Genomic DNA, 19014 nt, shown 5'->3' with positions numbered 1-19014 from the left:
TGTGTTAATCCCTTCTCTCCATGCCCTCTGAAGTTGCAGAAAGCACCATTCATGCCCCTGCCAGGGGAGGACCCTTGGAGTGTTTGAACAGAGCCCCCTTGAAGACACTTTGCAGAGGCTGCCGCTGCCCAGGGATGCTGGACGATGAAATGCGCGGGAGGAACTGACAGGGACGCGGTGCTGTGGCTGCACCGCAGCGTGGACGCACTCAACGCCAGTGCAACCGGAGTGAGTCACTGAAAGTGGTGCCAGGGCTACCTGAGCCACCAGCCTGTGTCCCAGGCCGGCCTTCCAAGTCCTGCTCCACTGCTGGCTGATGCCACGCACAGCAGGCGACCGCCGAACACGTCACCCACATCAAACCTTGGAACACACCTAAGAGGCAGGAGCAGAGGCGATGTGTGTCTTCCACATGCGGGACTGAACCTCTACGTGTGCACATGTGGGCGACAGGGCCAGGGTCCCCACCAACTCAGCCTGAGCCCGGCTACGGCTTTTGGCCGCCACCCTCCACGGAAGAGCTCCAGCCCCACTTTCTGTGGACTGAACAATGTGTAAAGCACCCAGCACAGAGTAGGCGTAAGAATGAGTGACGTGGTGGGGTGGGGAACAGGAGGACAGGAGTGGCGATCTGACTGTGACCCCACAAACAGGCTCTTGGGACCCCACCCGCCCTGCTCACACGATCCTGTTGGCCTCATCCCAGGTCTCCCTGGTTCTCTTCATTTCAGCCTTGCAACCCCACCCTAAAGCAGGCAGTAGATCCTCGTCCCCATTTTACAGACGCAGACTGACTCAGAAAGATCTGAGCTTTACCCAAATCCACCAAGTCCAACAGGGCACAGGACTCTGCGTCCTCACACTTGGTCAGAAGGGATACCTCCACTCTGCCACTCCCTGAGATGCCGGGGACCGCAAGGCATCAGGTCCAGGCAGGAGCCACGTAAACCTGAAACGCCACATCCACGTGCGGCATCTCGGGGTGGGGCCGGCAGCTCGCTGGGATTCCTGGCAGGACTGGGCGGGCTGGGCTCCATTCTGGCTGGGATACAGTTTAACATATAGACAACACAGGGACACGGGACCCAGACCAAGCCGGTTCACACTCCAGCTTCAGAGACAAGCCCTCAGGTGAGTCATCACGCCCTGCCCAGCCTCAGTGTCCTCTCCGGTAAAAGGGGGATCATGGCAGGCCTCCGTGTTGTTGAAAGTGAAGGCAGCAGAGGCCTGTCCACACTCACCCACCACAGCGGTACCGGCTCCATCCTCCCATACCCAAGGGCTCTCCCACAGCCCAGATGATGGGGAGGCTGAAACAGATCCCAGCCTCCCGGTCATCCAGAGAAGAGGCCACAGCCAAGAACAGCAAGTCCAGAACCACCCACCCACACACGGCAAGGTGCAGTCTACACACATGCTTCTCCTCAAGGCAGTTAATCCCCACCACAGGTCTTGGAGACAGGGGCCTTCATTTTAGCCACTTTACAGATGAGAAAAATCGAGGCTCGTGGAGACGAGCAACTTGGGACTCTTTACTTTCCTGCAGGCCAAATAGCACCAAGGAAGCTGTGTGTGCACCCAGGAGAACGTGCATCCCTACCAGGTCGACTGTGCTTCTAAAGCATCCTTTCCTCGCCACTGGATGAAAACAAATCAGGGTGAAACTCTCAGCTGGCTGGTTTTCAAAACTACACACACAACCTAATGTCAAACCTTCTGCCTGTGAAGAGCCACAAACTAGAGTAAATGACGCACCCAGCTTTTCTGACACGGTCCTGATTTCAAATATTCAAACCACCTGCCCGGTCACAGTTTCCGAAGATCCTGCCATCCCACCGCTCGGGACGGAGCATGGGTTCACAGTCTGTCCACCTCAGCTCCTGGCTATGAGAGAACGATAGGGAGTGGACCCACGTACTGGGCCAAAGGCACCTGATGCGGGGTCATCCCGGGGCATACCCGCAACCTGAATCTGAGGTAGGCAGGACTAGCTTCAGGTGGCAGAGGTACTGGGTTGAAGGGTGTCCCCCCAAAATTCAGATCCTTCTGGAACCTCGGAAGATGACCTTATTTGGCAATAGGGTCATTACAGATGTAATTAGTTAGCTGAGGTCATTGCGCCTTAGAGTGAACCCTAAATCCCATGACTGGCGAATTATAAGACTCCCAGACAGGCCCCGAGGTAAGAGAGCCAGGTGTAGACGGAGGCAGACACTGGAGGGCCATCTTCAAGCCAAGGACTGCCAGGAGCCGCCAGGGGCTGGCACAAGCAAGAGAGGGGCCTCCCCTCAAGCCTCTGGACTGAGTGTGGCCCTGCTGACACCTTCCTTTCAGACTTCTGGCCTCCGGAACAGTGAGAGAATGAATTCTGCTGTTTTACGCTGCCCAGCTTGTGGGGATCAGTTACGGCGGCCACAGGACACTCACGCAGCAGAGAAGAAAGCTGAGGCTCACAGAGAAAAGTAACCGGCCGCAACCCCTGGGCTCACATGCAGCTGAGCCCCGCCGGACGGGGCAGCCTGGCCCAGAGCTTCAGACCCACTTTCCCCTCCCCTGGCGCCCACTTCGTCTCAGCAACACTCCCCCACCCCCACTTACATACAGGCTGCTGATTGCGATGAAAGATGTGCCAATGTCCCGACTTCCGCAGTATCCAAATTAGTGTCATTACGGGAAAGAAGTCCAGATAAAAATACACAAACTTGGGGAGTGCCAGGGTGAGAATCAGCAGACCTGCATGGCAGCCTGCAGTGGTGGCATCTGATGGCATCTGAACTCGTAGCAGGTCAGGCTGAGAGGCCGCCCACCGCCCAACCCCTCCAGCCCAGCTCATACACTCTACTCAGCCAGCCAGGTCCCCGGCCAGGTCCCCGGCTCTCAGAGCTGTGTTTGCCTTTTTCATCAACTAAACAAAGCAGCAGAGGTGCAAACACTGCCTTGGGGAAGCGGGTGGGCACATCCCTCCCTCCAGTCGCCAAGGTTGGCGGGGGGAGGTGCAGGGGGGATGAATTACTGTATAGCAAGTCCAGCTGCACCAGGATGTAATAAAATGTGTTGCTAAGATACAAGTGCCACAGAAGTTCATTAAAGGACACTTTCAACCAAGCTGCCAGACTCTTCTCCCTTCAAAGCCGCTTCTTTGGTACAGTCCCTCGTGCTTATAATTAGATCCACAATATGAGAGGCTGCGTTCCCCATTCAAGTCCACTCAGCAGAACACGTTAATAAAATAACTCCAACGAGGCAGTGGCTGGGGCTGGAGCGTGTGGGGGGCTGGGGGACGAGTCTATTTACAGAAATGCATTTGTGTTCCACTTACTTATCTAAATGAGAGAGATAAACACCCTCGAGGAGCCCCGAGGCACTCTGGTGGTGTGATCGGCTCCTTCCCTCCCAGGGGTTTGGGGCTCACTCTGGGACTGCAGAATCGCTAAACCTTGGGAGCTTGGACCGTTGTAGAACCAAGGTCTCGAATCTCAGGACTCACCAACACAGACTCTTTGCACTTTGGGATGCTAAGGTTCTAGAATCTCAACGGGTTGAGTCTGACTCAGTCACTGCATTCAGCACTCGGTTTGTCGGCACCTCGCGAGATGTTGAGTGGAGACAGAAATGAGGGAGGGAAGAAATTACTAGATGACACCCCCCACCACCACCACCACCGCCGCCGCATGACAGAGCTATCCAAGGGAAAGACAGATTCTGTCCCTGAGGTCAGGGTGGACTGCCCACCTCCGCCGGGCCCCAGACAATGCAGACGAAGGAGCCATGTGGCGAGGGCACAGCTGAGGGGACATGGCAAGAGGCTCAAAGATGGTCGCAGAGGCGACAGTCACCTCGATCTGCAGGGGCATCCCTTCTGCCCGGGGATATGTGGAAAGGCTGTAATTCACTGCCCACTTCCAAACGTCACACTTCATTTCTGGCTTCTCTTGAAAAATCCAAGGAGCCGGCAGCACAGGGCCCATGCCACATGACAACAGGGGGGTGCTGGGCCATGCTGCCCCCAGCTGAGGGGCTCGGTCTCTTCAGTGCCCAGCCCTCGGCAGGACCACTCGCCGGCCCACAGCTTTGGAGTCTGCCATCCCTGCCAAGGTCGGGAGCCTCAGGTTGTAATTACACAGCCACAGAGTCCCTGATGAGTCTCAAGATTTCTGAATCACAGAATCTCAGCGTCAGGGAGCATCGGCCAGGCTTCCCCGTACAACTGCTGGTTGGTGCCGCTTCTCCTGCACTGATTGAGAGGTGGTTTGGCAGACGAAGGCCTTAAACAACCAGTTCTAGCCCAGACAGCTCTTATCATCAGGGAATTCCTGCAGATTGAGGGCAGAAATCAGCCTTCACCTAACTTCCAATCTGTGGTCAACATTCTGCCCCATGAAAGGGGTGCTCCCTCTCAAACACTCATGCCAGGTGGTGATTTAAAGGCTGAGGTCAGTCACACTGAGAGGAACGGTCCCCACCCCATTTGACTCTCTGATCCCCTCTAGACCACTCTCTAAAGCTGCCAACTGTCCTACACACACACACATGCATACATGCATACACACATGCACACATATACACATGCATGCACACACGCACACACACCCACGTGAACACACGGATACACACACGTGCCTGCACAAGCACACACGCGTGCATACACACAGATGCACACAAGCATACACAGACGTGTGCATACACGCACACACACATGCATGTGCATACCCCTTCCTCTGCTCTACTTTTCACCACAACACCTGCCACCTTCCAACCCACTCCATATGTCATATATGTCATGCATTGTGTTTCTCATCGATCACCTGTCTCCCTCCCGAGTCTGTGACCACCACAAGGGCCTATTCTGCCCACTGCTCACGAGCCTGGTGCGCGGCCCTCCCAGCTGAGCATCCTTATCTGGTCACACCCCGGAGAACACGCAAGAAGGCTTCAGACACAGACTGCTCCACTACCCTCATCCTTTCCAGTCCCTTACGCTGAAGGTCCTGGGCCACCGAGTCCCAGCTCCTACTTGGAGACGGCAGCCACAGGTGGCTCCTGGCAGCTTTCCCGTGAGGTGCCCACTTCTGCCACTTCCCCATGCCCATGGCTGGAATGACCTCAAGGGCTCTGGCCTCAGTCCACGATGGCCCCAATAACTGTTCTGTCACCTCTCCTTCCAGGCTCTTGGGGGGACCTTCTTGCACTGGCTGCAGGGAGGTGGGCGTGGGCAATGTGGGCAAACAGAGCTTTGCATTCAATGGGGCTGTCAACCTGGAGTTTAACAAATAATTCCGGCATTTATCTGTGGTGCATTTATTACCACCGAGACACATTAATCACAGCCGAGACTCAGTCTCGCTGATTGTAGGAAATGCTACCTGTCACTTTGTGAGCTGCATCTCACATTAAATTCTGGATCATGGTCTCTAATATGTATATATTTTTAATTACATTTTCAAGTTCATTTACATGTGCAGATTGGCTTTCCGCCTGGATGACACCAAAGAGAAGCACTTCTCCCTCTCTGTCTCTCCTTCCCCTCCCCTCCTGCCTCGTTCCAGCCATTTTCTTTTTCCCGGGGTAAAAAGCCTCTCCCCAAATTGACTACAGCTTCACCCAGGGGCAGCCTGCAGCAAGGCTGTCCCCTCAGGGAGGTCCCAACAGACCCCTCTGCTGCCGCTTCGCATAACTGCTGCCTGCATAACTGCTGCCTCCATAACCGCTGCCACCATCTCTCAGCTCCTTTCCTGTTCTGGGGAATGTCTCTTCCCTAACAAGCCCACAGCTGGCCCCTACCCTCAAATGCAGACTCTGAAAACAGAAATAAGCAAACTTGGGCTAGGTGACGGCTGCAGGGACTCCTGATTCTCCAGGGACACAGAAGGTGAAGAAACTCACCCACACCTGGAGATCTGCAGCCAGTCTGATTTAGTAAGTTTCATCGCATGGACCATTCCGGAACACACTGTGCCCTGCCAAAGCTGCCCGTCTCTTACTTAGGCAATTCAGAAGTCAACTACTTGGAGAGTCGAGCAACCGTTCTGAAAACATCTGGGTGCCCTGAGGGTCCTTTCTTGGCAGTCCTGTTGTCCACACATAAGGTCATCCGTGCAGGACCCAGCAACTCTCACGCACAGGCTGCCCTCTGGGGCCAGCGGCTTCAGAAAGAAAACTCTGGTGAAGTGAATCTAACTGTGAAAACAAACACAACAGGTTTCTTGCATGGGCGAAGCACAGGGATCAGAATACCTGTAATCACGGGGCTCACTCTGATTCCTGGGTGCAATCCCCAATCCCGACCGGGGCCTCAGTTTCCCTCAGGTAAGATGAGGGGCTTGGCCGAGGTGCTCCCCTTAGTTCTCACATTCTATGCTTTTAGCTTCAGCCATAAGCCATCAGGCCACGGCAGGGGGCACATCCCCTCAATTTCAACAGACTCCCAAGTCAGGGGCCGATCCCAGCTCTGGGCACACCCGTCCAAAGACCAAAAGCAACTCAGAGGTTTCTGTATCAACAAAAAGTCACAGATGCCTCCCTGCTTTTCAACGGCAATGTCTCTGGGGTCCTGCTGGCTTTCTGCTTCTTGCATTATTGCTAATAAAGTAGTACTGACAACAGCGCTCTCTACTCATTTCCTGGCTGCGCCTCAGGAATCGCGCCCAGTGCATACAATGCTCACCCCATTCGTCCCTGGGACATCGCTGCCAGAGGGGCTGCAACACCCCCACTTTGAGACCAGGACCCAGCCTGGCCTGCCCCTCGCATCCCTCTTCAGGATGAGGGTTCAACTCAACCCTGGGCAAAAAAATAAAAATCTCCCATGGATACCCTCCTTTCTGCCATATTTTAAGAAGACCAGCACAAGTGCCAAGCCAAAGTAAAAAACCATATAGTACGGCCCATCAGAGCTGCCAAGGGATGCCCGCTCTTGGCAGTCAGGGACTGTAACCAGAGCGAAGCTGCATCAGCAGTTTCTCCTCACACTGGGATTGCTACTACTGAACAGGAAGTCACCACCAAAAACAACGCAGAACAATCTTCGGAAAGCGTATCTGTTCCTTCAGAGAACAGAGACCATTTCAAAATGAGCTGTCTCCACCTCAAAATATAAAACAACAACATCAATAATACTAAAAAGGAGAGCAGCATGCAAGCCAGTGAGAGAAAGGAGGAGGAAACCGTCCAGCTCCGAAGGGCTTGGCTTTTGCGCTGCAGACTCCTCTCTGCAACCCCGCAATCCCGCAATCCTGGCCGAGTCCCTGGCCAGCCACACACTCCCTGGTGCTAAGCCAAGAGCCAGGCTCCCGGGAGATGCAGAGACCAGACTCAGACCCAGACCCCAGGAAGCTTCTATGACTTCTACTTTGGAACGAAAGTTCCACTCATGGTCACCGGGACGGTTACTAACTTGCTGGGGATCGTCTCCAACATCATAACTCCACTTATTTTTATCTGACCATGTGCCCTGGAGTAACAGTCCACACCTCACTTTTCATATTGGTGCCAATACACTGTCATTTCTCCCCCTACACGTGCCAGTGTTGGGGTTAAGGTCACGAAGCTGGGCACCCAATGGTCCAGAACTGGACCACAGCTTCTCTACTCACCAGCTGTGTGATCTCAACAAGGCACTCAACCTCTCTGGGCCAAGCCAGTCCACAGAGAGAACCAGAAGGCACCTGCTCAGAGCCAGCGCCCCCCAGGAAAGCCAGGATGCGTCAGAACCCGTCTTCAGTCCCACTGCGTGAGAACTTCCTGTGGGCCCAGAGCTTAACGCACCACTCATTAATCCTGTGGCCTCTCGAAATTGTTTCTTGAGTGATCACCGAGCGCCAGGCACTCTGCTACCTGGCTGGCCATGAACTATTATCAATCCCCTTTTATAACTACGGAACCAGAGCCTCCAAAGCGGCAAAGCCTGCCCTAGGCAGAAGAGCCGGCAAAGGATGGAGCTGGGATTGATTGGAACTCCAGTCTATCCAGTTTTAAAGCCTGCACTGTAAACTGCTTTATCACGTGCCTCTCGGAGACGAAGTTAAAAGCCTTCTACACAGCACTCGGGAGGATATTCTTGGGGCAGAGCCTCCAAAGCTGGGCCACCGGACACCCTCAAAGCTCCTTAACCCTCTAGAGGTGACCAGAGCCTCCCCAAGATGCTGCCCCACACAAGAGCCTCAGCTGCTGAAGAAGGAGCGTGGCGCCCTCAGGATCAGCGCTGTGTCCGCAGATGGGGCGAGTAGCAGCCTCGTGTGTTCACTGCTCACACAACTGAAATCAAAGACACAGCCCATGATTCGGTTCCTGAAGAGGCAAAGGCATTGGAGGAAAAACTTGCTAAATCACAAGGCTAATCATCATAGCCAGCAGCTCTAATGAGGCATCATGGGACTACCAAAGTTATTATCAGAGTCATCTCATTGAAAAAATTCAAAGTTAATTGAAATCAGTTGTCCAGTTCCGACAGCAGGTGTTTTAAGATTCTAAGATATCAAAGCGGACTCTTTGGAGTGGCTGATGCAGGCGGCATAGTCAGCATAGTGATCGTCAACCTTTACGGGGGCAACAAGCAACATGGCACTCTCGCACGGAAAGATCGCCTCCCCAACGGTGACACGTAACAAGACAAAAGTGCCCAGGTCAGAGCCCGGGCGGGGCAGGGAGTGGTTCCTGTGGTTCAAATCAACCCTCATCTCTAGGAACAGACCTACATTTAACACCTTCACACTGCATCTAAATGCACTTTCATATCTGCTGATTTCATCTCAATCACCGGGTGAGTCTTATTCCCATCCCCACTTCACAGCTGGCAAACGGAGCTTGCTCAGAGAGGCCGAATGGCTTGCCCAAGGTTCTCAGCTGAGACGCAGGAAGCTGGGCCGTGAACCCATGTGCTGACTTTGAGGCCCTTGCTCTTCTGGCTACATCACCTTGTACCCTACATCATGGGAGACCAGCTGGAGACGAGCAGGGGACTGACACGGAGGCACCCTGGGCTAGGGGGCAGAGTTGACAATTCCATTCACGGCAGTCCCAAGCGGCTCAGCCTCAGAAAGCTGCCCTCCTCTGATCCATCCTGAAGATTCACCAGCCCAGTCCGACCCAAGTCCCAGGATTATCCTGACAATCAAATAAAAAAAGTCTTATCAAGGAGGACAGAGAAGGCGCACTGAAGAGAGTGCCACAGCCAGCCATGGCAGCGAGTGTGCAATCTGCCACCATCTTCTCTACCAGTGCAAATGTCACCTCCCTGGAGCTGTCCCCACACCCCCCAGCTGTCCCCACACCCCCCAGCATAGCACATCGTCCCATCTGCCACCTGGGTGAGCCTGGTGGCCAGACACCTCACACAGATACCTCACTGAGCCTCGACAGGTGACTGTGGACGCACCTGCCTCCCCAACTGCATGTGAAAACAGCTGTGGGCTGTGAGCAGACATCAAGTGAAAGCCCTCTGCAAGTGTAGAGCCTTGTAGATGAGATGTCACCATCACTCACAACATATCCCTCCACCGCCACTTCCATATCCCCAGTTATTTCTGGTGGAAAGTCCTTTCGTATTCGTGGAATTAACCTGAGCTGTTCCCAAGAGACGTCCACAATACCATGTCAGGTGTGAAAAGCAGGTCTGGGAATAGTGATGCCTGGTGCAGGGACTTGTGTGAGAAAGTGTTTATCCAACATCATAGACGCATCTGCGACACCTCTGATGGGCACGCCTCAAGGCCGTGGCTCCCGCCCAAGGATACGGTGGGGCAGGAAGAAGTGAGACCTGCATTTTACGATATTCAAACCTGTACTGCCACTTTCCCGATGAGCATGTGTTGCTTTTCTAATAAGAATCTTTGGAAAGCAGAATTCTTCTTTATCTCCTAAATGTCACCAAAATGACAGAATGCTGATCACCGCTTTCCTTAGTAAAATTTACTTCAGCAGAATGGTAATTATTTTCCTAACTTCAAAAACAAGTCCTTCCTCTCATTTTGGTAACAGACAAAATAGTAACTATTTTACACACATTACACAGGCTTTATATGTATAATGTTGTATTGACATATAACAATACAAAAATATTGGTCATTATATACATGTGGCCAAGAAAATTAAATCAATAGAAATAAAAATGTAACTGGTAAACATGTAACTATAAATTGCATTTATGTACATACACACACACCACACACACCACACACACACACACACACACTCTTTTCTTCTTCAACCGAGCAGAGTTACCCACTCAGTTGCCTTCTGAGGCTTCCAGAGGTGTCCCCCACTAATTCTTTGGCTCTAAGAACCTCTGGTGAAGTCTGGGGGAGGGTCACCTGGAATCCCCACCCTCACAGGCTGGTGTATGTACAAGTCACCCAGGGCTTTGGGTCCAGCACCAGTCTCATGCTTCCCACAACAATGGGGCCTGTCAAGAGGCTCCCCATGCAGGTGACAAACACCTAAGTATCTCATGCACTTGGGGAGCCCAGGCATCCTTCGTGCTCCTCCCTTCTGACCTGCCCTCAGCACCCCTGCACTCCTACACACACCTTCCTGCCTCGTGCCCTAGAAGCCACCAGGCACAGCAAGAGGCCACAGTATCAACTCTAGGCCCTCTGTCCCCGCATGTGACACCGTCCTTACACTGCCCCAGCTGGCCTTCTCTGCCCTCTCTATCCTCCTCATTCATGGTTTTACGGTCAGAAAACTCAGTAGCGCCCTTACCTCCCACTGTGGGTTTCTCTGGGGCCATTTTGCCTTGACAAGCTTGGCTGCCATCCCTGCCCGTCCACTCCAGGAGGCCTTATGGACACATCTCCCAGGCAACCCCCTTCTGGAAGCTGTCCTCAGTTTCCAGGCCAGCAATGATGCAGGTGTTCCTGCAGTATGATTTTCACAGCCTTTTTCCAAAAGTTCCTTGAAACTGTTCTCCACACCTCACTCTTTTGTCGGGTTTGCAAGGGCAGGGAGCTTGTCTCATTCATCTCTGGGTCCACTCATTTCAACACACACGATTTCAAAATCTTCCCTTTGCTCCAGGCCTACTGCAGGCTAGGGCTCCCCTAGGACAGTTAACAAATCATTGCCTATCTTCACACCATCCCTGCCCTGGGAATAGGCAGAAGGGAGCCCAGCAGGCACCCCTCAGGGAGCTTAACAGGGAGCTGATCTAGGGAGATCTACACAAGCAAAGCTAAGAATACCCCAGAGGCAGGAAAGCACTCCAGGTGTCTGTAGCTGCTCCGCAGGAGCGAGGCGGAGCTTCTGGGGCAGAGGCAGAGCAGGTGGACAGGGCCATCCCTGCGGCTCTGCAGGCCCCTGGGTTTCATCCCAAGAGCAAGGGGAAGCCACCGGAAGGCTGTGAGCCAGGGAGCACTGTGATCTCATTCACATTCTAAGACACTGACTCTGGGGAAGAATGTACTAGAAGGGCCCAGAGTAGATGCAGCATGCCACTCACAATAGGCAAAAGAGTAGATGCAGCATGCCACTCAAAACAGGAAAAGGTGGAAACAAGCCAAACGTCCACTCGTGGATGAACGGTTGGACAGAATGAGTTCTCTCTACATGGCAGGAAGTCCTGACATAAAAGCTAGTGAAGTACTGATACGTGCTACAACTTGCATGAAGCCTGAATCATTAAGTGCAACAGGCCAGTCACAAAAAGATGTAAATATATCTATTTCACATAAATGGAATCATACTATATACATAGCATAATCATACTCTATAGTCATTTTATATATATACACACACACACATACACACACACACACGTAGTATGATTCCATTCATACGAAAGCCTAGAACGGGCAACTCTAGAGACAGAGTAGATTAGTGGTTGCTTAAAGCTGGGGAAGGGGGAAAAGGGAGAAGGGAAGTGACAGCCAAGGGGTTCCTTTGGTAGGCGATAAAAATATTCTAAAATGGATGGTGGTGAAGGCTGTACAGATCTGTGAATGTACTAAAAACCACTGAATGGCACACTTCAAATAGGTGAAGAGTGTATGGAAAGTGTATCTCAACAAAGCGGTTTTGTTATTGTTGTTAAGTAGATGCAGTGAAGGGGCTATCACTATCTTCCAGGTAAGAGATGGCGGTGGGTGGGCCCAGGGCGATGAAGGGATGGAGGGGTCCAGGAAACTCCAGCTGTGTGTTGGGGCTGGGGGGGTGCGGTGCAGGTGTGAGAGGTGGGGGATGACGGCCACACAGGTGGTAGCCGGGCTAACCAGTGGTAAAATCAGGCTTGGTCTTGCTGTCCCATTCCCACAATCTTCCCCTAGCAGTATTAAGTGTCGAGCTTTTGGAGTTGCACTGATTTTTTTCTGTAATGTATAATGATACTGTTTCAACAATGAGAACTGGCACTTTACTTCAGAGAGATTAAAATGCACCTTTCTGGAGGAGAGTAAGCTTGGGAGGAGAGTTTGGAAAACACAAAGTCCTGGTACCAAAGGACTGCAAACAATGTGGGGCGGGGCTGTGGATAACCCCCCAGCTTCATTCGGTGGCTGCTTCTCAGTGCTGGACACAGCTGGTAAATCATGGTGAAGACACATCTCAGCGCTGGGCGCACACACAACACCTTTCAAGACAATGTATTTTTACCGCTGCACTCGGGGACAGCCCCTCAGAACCCAGAGTTCATCAACTCCATGGACTCTTGGGGCAGTGCACATGGTCCCAAGCTCACCTCCGGGGTCTTTCTCCTGAGACCAGAGCAGCATGGACTGCGGTTCAAACTGAAGGCTCTTTCCAATCCCACTGTAAAGCTGAACCTGCATTCAGTTCAGGTCTGGAGATGCCAGCTCACACGTGGCATCTACATGCTGTGCTCGGAACTCCAAAGAGGGGACTCCCACCCACCCAATATTTACGCTGGGTCTGTTATTTACACAGAAGGGCTTGTTGCTTGACAATGTAGATAAAAATGTTACTGCCTCTCTGCATGTGCTACAAACTCATGGCGTAAACCACTGGAGCAGCTAATGGAGTCTTCACACATCGTATCTTGTTAAAGAAGAGGGCCCTCCGCTATCGGCATCACAGCTCAGCAGCGAGGTGCAGCCACACCTGGGAAGGCCGCTTAGCTGGCCTGGGCCGCGCCACAACTCATCAGCTCTCACCAACTATCCGATGCCTCATTTTTTTTTTTTTAGTGGAAAATATGAACTTCATTTTCAAATAGCAAAGTCCTATGTAAACTCACTTCCTGTTTGTTCCCTAGTCCCCCATGGTAGGACAAAAACTAGACAGTTACACAGAAAATTTTTATCTATCTACTCTGAACAATAAGCTACCACTATGAGTCCTCTGAACACCTTGACGCACTTGTCCATGTTTCTTAAAGTAACTGAGAAAAACGTCGTGCTAAGGGCATCCATGAGAAATTGATGTTGGGCCCTGAACGACAGGATTCCGCTGCTGGTGTACTGCTAACAGACCTGGATAATGGGGTCATCTGTTCATTTTACTATCTAGTTCATCATCCACATGTGCACTTTTAATTGAAACTTAACCTTTGTACCCGACGTTCCAGCATAGAAAACATCTCTGGAGGTGGAGATAGTATGAGCGTTTCCCTAAGCAACTCTCTCAAAGAATTCTGCCTTTAATTTTCCGTTGAGTTAAATAAGCAAACTGTGACACACTTGCCTTTTCATCTCCACTCCCCCATTTCGGCCCTTCTGGGCAGGTTCTGGGGTGACCAAGTAGAGCCTCTTCAAAACCCTAGTTCAGCCTAGAGTCACCTCCAAAGCGCTTGTTCATCGACTATTCCCCAGCTTAGCTGCCAATCACCACCAAACTCTCCCAAGGAGAGGGAGAGGGGAGTAAATGTTAAGTCTACCCAACTCATTTCATAGGTGACCTCTGAAAGATTTCAACGCAGAGCCCGGGAAAGACAAGGCGGCTTTATTAGCATGCTGAACCACGGCTGCAGCCCCCTCCCCTCCCTCTTTTATGAGCCCTTGTTATATAAAATGCCACAAAGGAAAATGGAAAAACAACACCTTTGCAGTTACAAACACAAGTTCCAATGGCCAGGCCAAATCCTGGCTGCTTACCCGATGTTATTTTTAGTCATTTAAAAGGGAAACATTTCTAAAAGGCCAGAGAACAAAAGTTTTCCTTGTTTTCTTTCTTTTTAAACACACACTCACACACACAAAAAGATGGAGGTCAGTTCGCAAGCAAACCTCCTTCCCTGAGTTCAAATTTAAAGGCAAAGGCAGCCCGGAGTCGGAGAGCTCCTTCCCGAAGCTGCTGCAACCTTCAAACAGGATTTTCAAATGTTTCTTTCGGCTTATCTAAATTCCGGCATGACAGATAATAAACAGCGACTCATTTACTATCATCATAAAAATTTAAACAGCCTTGAAATAGTTGCTACAATACAGAAAAAATGATCAAACCCAAGCTCAGAAGAGTCATTCCAAATAGTAAAACTACTGCCACGCAGAAACATAAAGAGACATTGTTCCAATAAAAGCTCCCAGGTTATTGGATTTTTTTTTTCCTCTCTCTTTTAAATCTTCTACTCGGAGTCAACAACTTGCCGTTTTAGCCAGTGAAAAAAGGGCTTAGTAACCCTCAGCTATCACACTGGACCAGATCTGGTGGCGGATTTTTTTTTTTTTTTTTAAAGAAAGTATCTGATTTGATTCTACACAGTGATTAAACAGCTTTGTGCTCTGCGGGAAAGGGTCTTCCGACCCCTCCCCCTCCAAAAATGGCATCAAAGCAATCAAAATGGTAATGCCGGGCCTGGGTCCCCTCCCCCCGCCAACTCCACGACTTCGCCGGGACCGCGCGCCGGGCCCCCCCCTCCGGCGGGAATGGAAGCTTCCACTCCCGGACGGGGGCGCGCGGCCGGGTGCGGGGGGGCCGCGGCACCGACAGAAAGGGGTTAGTGCATTCGTCCCAGGCCTCCCGTCCAGCCCGGCGGCCCAGACCAGGCGCCGGCCCGCGGCACTGCCATCTTCCTTTCAGCAAGCCCGGGCCCCCCCACCGTCACTCGCGCACGCCCCCTCCCATCACTTTTTAACTTTAAAGACTCGACACGAACGCCCGGCCTCCGAATTCTCCTTCGCCAGGGTCACCGGCAGCCGCTCCAACCTCTTCCACTTTTCTCCCCTACGCCAGAAAATCCCTCGGGGGAGGGGGCGTCCGATGGGGCGGCCCGGGCTGGGGTGGGAGCGCGGGGGCCGGCCCGGGCGGGGGCGCGCAGGGGCGGGCCCGGAGCTGTCCAAGTTTGGCGCTGGCGGCTGCGGCCGGCATTCCGAAGGAAGCGCGATCGATGGCCGGGGGCGCGGCGCGGGCGGGGGCGGGGGCGGGGCGCGCGGAGGGAGGGAGAGAAGGGGCAGCGGAGGGAGGGGCGCCACCGCCCCCGTCCCCGCCAGCGCGGTGCCCCCAGCGCGCCATTGGCTGCGCCGCTCAAAGTTCTCGGCTCCGGGCTGCGCGGGGAAGGGGCGGGCGTGCGAGTGCGGGGAGGGGGCGCGGCGGGGGAGGGGCAGCGGGGGAGGGGCTGGAGCCAGGGGGCGGGGGCGCGCGGCCGGCCGGGCTCCGGCGGCGGCATCTGTTCGTGGTGCTGAAACCCCGAGCGCTGAGCTCAGCGCAACTAAGTCACAATGGACAACTTTTCCTCCCCGGAGGGGGCCGGGAGGGGGGTGGGCGGCCGCGCCCCCGCGCGGGGGAGCTTCTCAGGTGTCCCCAACTACACCTAACGCCCAGAGCCCAAAGTTGGAGCAGAACTGGGGGGTCCCGGGGGCGCCTTTCTTTTGTTCCCCGGGAGCTAGCGTCAGGTTCCAAGAATAAAAAGTGAAGCTGGGGAAGTGGAAGGTCGGGGGGAGCCTCGAGGAACGATTGCAAAACGAGGTTTGCCACGGAACCCAGAAATTGCTCCCAAGGAGCTTGGTGTCCAGGCCCCCACGGTCGCCCCCCTCCGCCCCCACGGCCACCTCAGCGCAAAGCGGGGGACTCCGAGCCGGGAGAAATCGCCACGTTCCAAAAACATGTCCACCACCTCAAAATGGACGCCGGGCCGCGCGCCGCCTTTTAAGTGAGCTCCTCTCTTCGGCCCCCGCCGGGCCGGCTCTCCCCGCCGCCTCGGAGAACCCGGCTCTTTCTTTCCAGGAAAGGGGAGGGGTGGGGAACTTTGAGAACTGGAGACAGACCCCTCTGGGAGTCTGAGCGTGCGGCACCCAGGCTGGCACTTTTTAGGGCGCCGCCAAAGTGCCCGGCTACCCTCCCGCCCCATCCCGGGGGGGGGCCGCGATCCCCTCGCTTACTTGTTTGTCGCTGAGCGCGGCGATCCGCGGCTGCCTTTCGTGGAGCTGCTTCTTGAGGTCGCCGTTCTGCGGAAACACGGAGGAGCGGGCTCAAGCCGGCCGCCCGGGGTCAGGTGAGCCCCAGCCCCGCGGGCCGCGGTACCCCCCGCCCGGAGCCCCGCAAGCGGGACAGGCCGCAGCGTACCCCAAGTTTCCCGGGCGGCGTCCCGCACGCGCGGCGGCCGGGCAGTGCCGCGCGGGGCCGCTTACCTGTGGCTGCCGCCTCATCGGGGCAGCTCGCGGGGCGGGGCGGGGGCCGAGGCCACCCGGCGGCGCGCCCCGAGCAGTGCAAGTTTGCAGGCCGGGGTGCGTGTGCGAGTGAGTGTGAGTGTGAGTGTGTGCCGGGGGAGGGGGGAGGAACAAAGAGCCAAGTAAACACGGCGAGTCCGTGTCGAGCAAAGCTCATAAATATTCAAGTCGCGTCCTAATCTCCCCAACACACACACGCGCACGCCGAGCCCCGCTCAGGCTCCGGCCGCCACGCCGCCGCTCGCCAGCAGCGATCGCCAAAACTACTTACGCCCACCGGGCAGGTTCGCCCCGGGCGCGGGGCCCGAGGGGAGGCCGGAAAGGGGGCTGTTCGCACTCCCCTCCCCTGGGCCGGCTCACGAAGGGGCCCCCTCCAGGCACCCTCCCAGTCATGCAGACCCTACATCGCTTAAGAGAAGACGCCAGGCTCGGGTCCCGCGCGCCCTCGATCCCCCACACTGTGCAGGACAGCGCCGGGGGCGGGCGAAGGGGAGCCCAGAAGGGGGTCTGCGCGTGTGATCACTCCCTCGCCCCCCGCCCCGGGGCAAACTCCAGCCTGGAAGATCCTGAGACCGGGAAGAGAGGACGACGGGCTCGGGTCCCCCAACCCCCTCGCCCCGCAACACACTCCCCGGCCCCGAGCCCGGCCCCCGGCCACCTACCTGGTGGCGCGCGAGTTCCACGGCGAGCGCCTCGGGCCGGCTCTGCAGCTCCATCCCGGCAACTTGGGCAGCACTTTGCGCTCACTTTGGCCCGGGCTCCCGGGAAGTTGCGCGGCTTCGCGGGAGCCAGAGCGGGCGCGGGCGGACACGGCCTCCGGGCTCGGTGGGGGGGACACGAGCCCCCTCCCCCACGGCCGAAAGGGAAGGGGGCTGGCGAGGGGGAAGAAAGGCTTCCGGGCGCCGCGGCGCCGAGCCCGCGGCTGCCCCAACTCCTCAGGCTGCCCGGCAAGTTGCGCCGGGTCCCCGGGCTGCCGGCGCGGCCCGGCGCATGGCCCCCCGGCGCCGGGAGCCCCGCGCAGCCCCGCGCGCGCCCGCCCAGCCGCCGCCGCCGCCTCCCGCGCGAGCCTCCAGCCGGCAGGGACTATATTTCCTCCGGAGCGCGCGCCTGGATCTCGCTGGGCCTCGGCAAAGTTGTGCCTCGGCACGATGCTAATTCGGCAGTGCCCGGATGGAGCGGGCCGGGGCGGCGGGGGGCGGTGCCGGGACCCTCCGCCCGCTGCGCCCCGCCCCCGCCCCGCCCGCGCCTGCGCACTGCCGCCCCGCCGCGGCCCGGAGCCCCGAGCGGAGAACAAAAGTGGCGGCGGACGGAGACGCACGCTCGGGGGTTCCGGGGGCCGCTCGTGCCGGCGCTCGGAGAGGGGCGACCGCGGGGTCTTCCTCTCTGTCCCCAGGTCCATCCCGGGGGACGCGGTGCCCTCACCCCTTGCGCTGTTAACGCCGAGTTGAGGACACTTTCCGCTGGGAGGCTGCGAGTCCGTGTTTCCATTTCTCTCTCTGGTCCTCGGCTCCCTCCTTTCCCCGCTCCTCCGCCTCCCTCTGCTATTTTATTTAAATTCTTCCACCCCTCCTGTCCATACCAGCGCCGCGACTTGGGAGATAAAATTAGTCGCGTCGCAACATTCCCCCGCCGCCTGATGGCCTCCGTGTTGTTTAAACAGCAAGAAAATTGATCTCTTGGCTCTTCCTTTAATGTTTTTGTTTTTTTTTTTTTTTAACACTCACAATTAAACTCTCAACAGATGTCACTGGACTTTTTAAGACTGTTAAGAGTCGTAAACAGGCCCGGTCAATGCGACCTAAAACAATTATAACTACAACTGCGGAGATCGCGTTTCAGAACCCCCAGCCCCGCAGCCAGGAGGTTAATGTCCCAGAGTCACTGTCAGCCACCTCGGGGCTGCCATCTTCATTCAGGTCGGAGTGCCGGGTGCCCAGTTGGCAGCAACTGGCACGTTTCAAACACGCTGGGGAGAAAGGGTGCCATCATAAGTCAAAGTAAACTTTTAAGCTGTTAAGTCGTTTTAACTTCAGATTCCTCTCCGGCAGCACAAAAAATACCCAAGCAAGCACTATCGACATATGTCCCTTTCAACATATGCCAACAGGTCACACATTTCTTTTGTTGGCAGAAGTTATTGGAATTCCCCCTTTTCTTTCTTTCTTTCTTTTTTTTTTTTTAAGAGAGGACCCCAGTGTTGTTCTGCTCTCTGTTAGGGCATTTGTCATAAATTATGTGCTTGGGACCCCCAAATACAGATGGCCCCTCATCCCATAACCCAGCACCCATAACCCAAATTAGTTAACAGAAACTTGCAAACAGCGCTTTAAGACTCCACAGGAGGCCGGCCGGAGTGGTGGCTCACGCCTGTAATCTCAGTATTTTGGGAGGCTGAGGTGGGCATATCACGAGGTCAGGAGTTTGAGACCAGCCTGGCCAACATGGTGAAACCTGCTCTCTACTA

At 55.1% G+C, this 19014-nt stretch overlaps 1 protein-coding gene across 1 annotated transcript in view; it reads right to left on the bottom strand.

Annotated features, from left to right (window-relative positions):
- PHF21B (PHD finger protein 21B) overlaps positions 1–17358 on the bottom strand; it is a 131444-nt gene extending 114086 nt beyond the window's left edge. The window contains exons 1-2 of the mRNA XM_050805905.1: positions 17213–17358; positions 16263–16328 (exon numbers count right to left, since the gene is read on the bottom strand). Of these exons, the coding sequence (XP_050661862.1) occupies positions 16263–16328; positions 17213–17266 (120 nt within the window). The 5' untranslated portion in view covers positions 17267–17358. The remainder of the gene's footprint in view (positions 1–16262; positions 16329–17212) is intronic.
- Between the last annotated feature and the right edge of the window lie 1656 nt (positions 17359–19014).

The sequence above is a fragment of the Macaca thibetana genome, chromosome 10 (assembly GCF_024542745.1).
Source record: "Macaca thibetana thibetana isolate TM-01 chromosome 10, ASM2454274v1, whole genome shotgun sequence".
In the NCBI taxonomy this organism is placed as follows: domain Eukaryota; kingdom Metazoa; phylum Chordata; class Mammalia; order Primates; family Cercopithecidae; genus Macaca; species Macaca thibetana.
The sequence above is the reverse complement of the archived record's forward strand: the minus strand, read 5'-3'. Positions and strand labels throughout refer to the sequence as shown.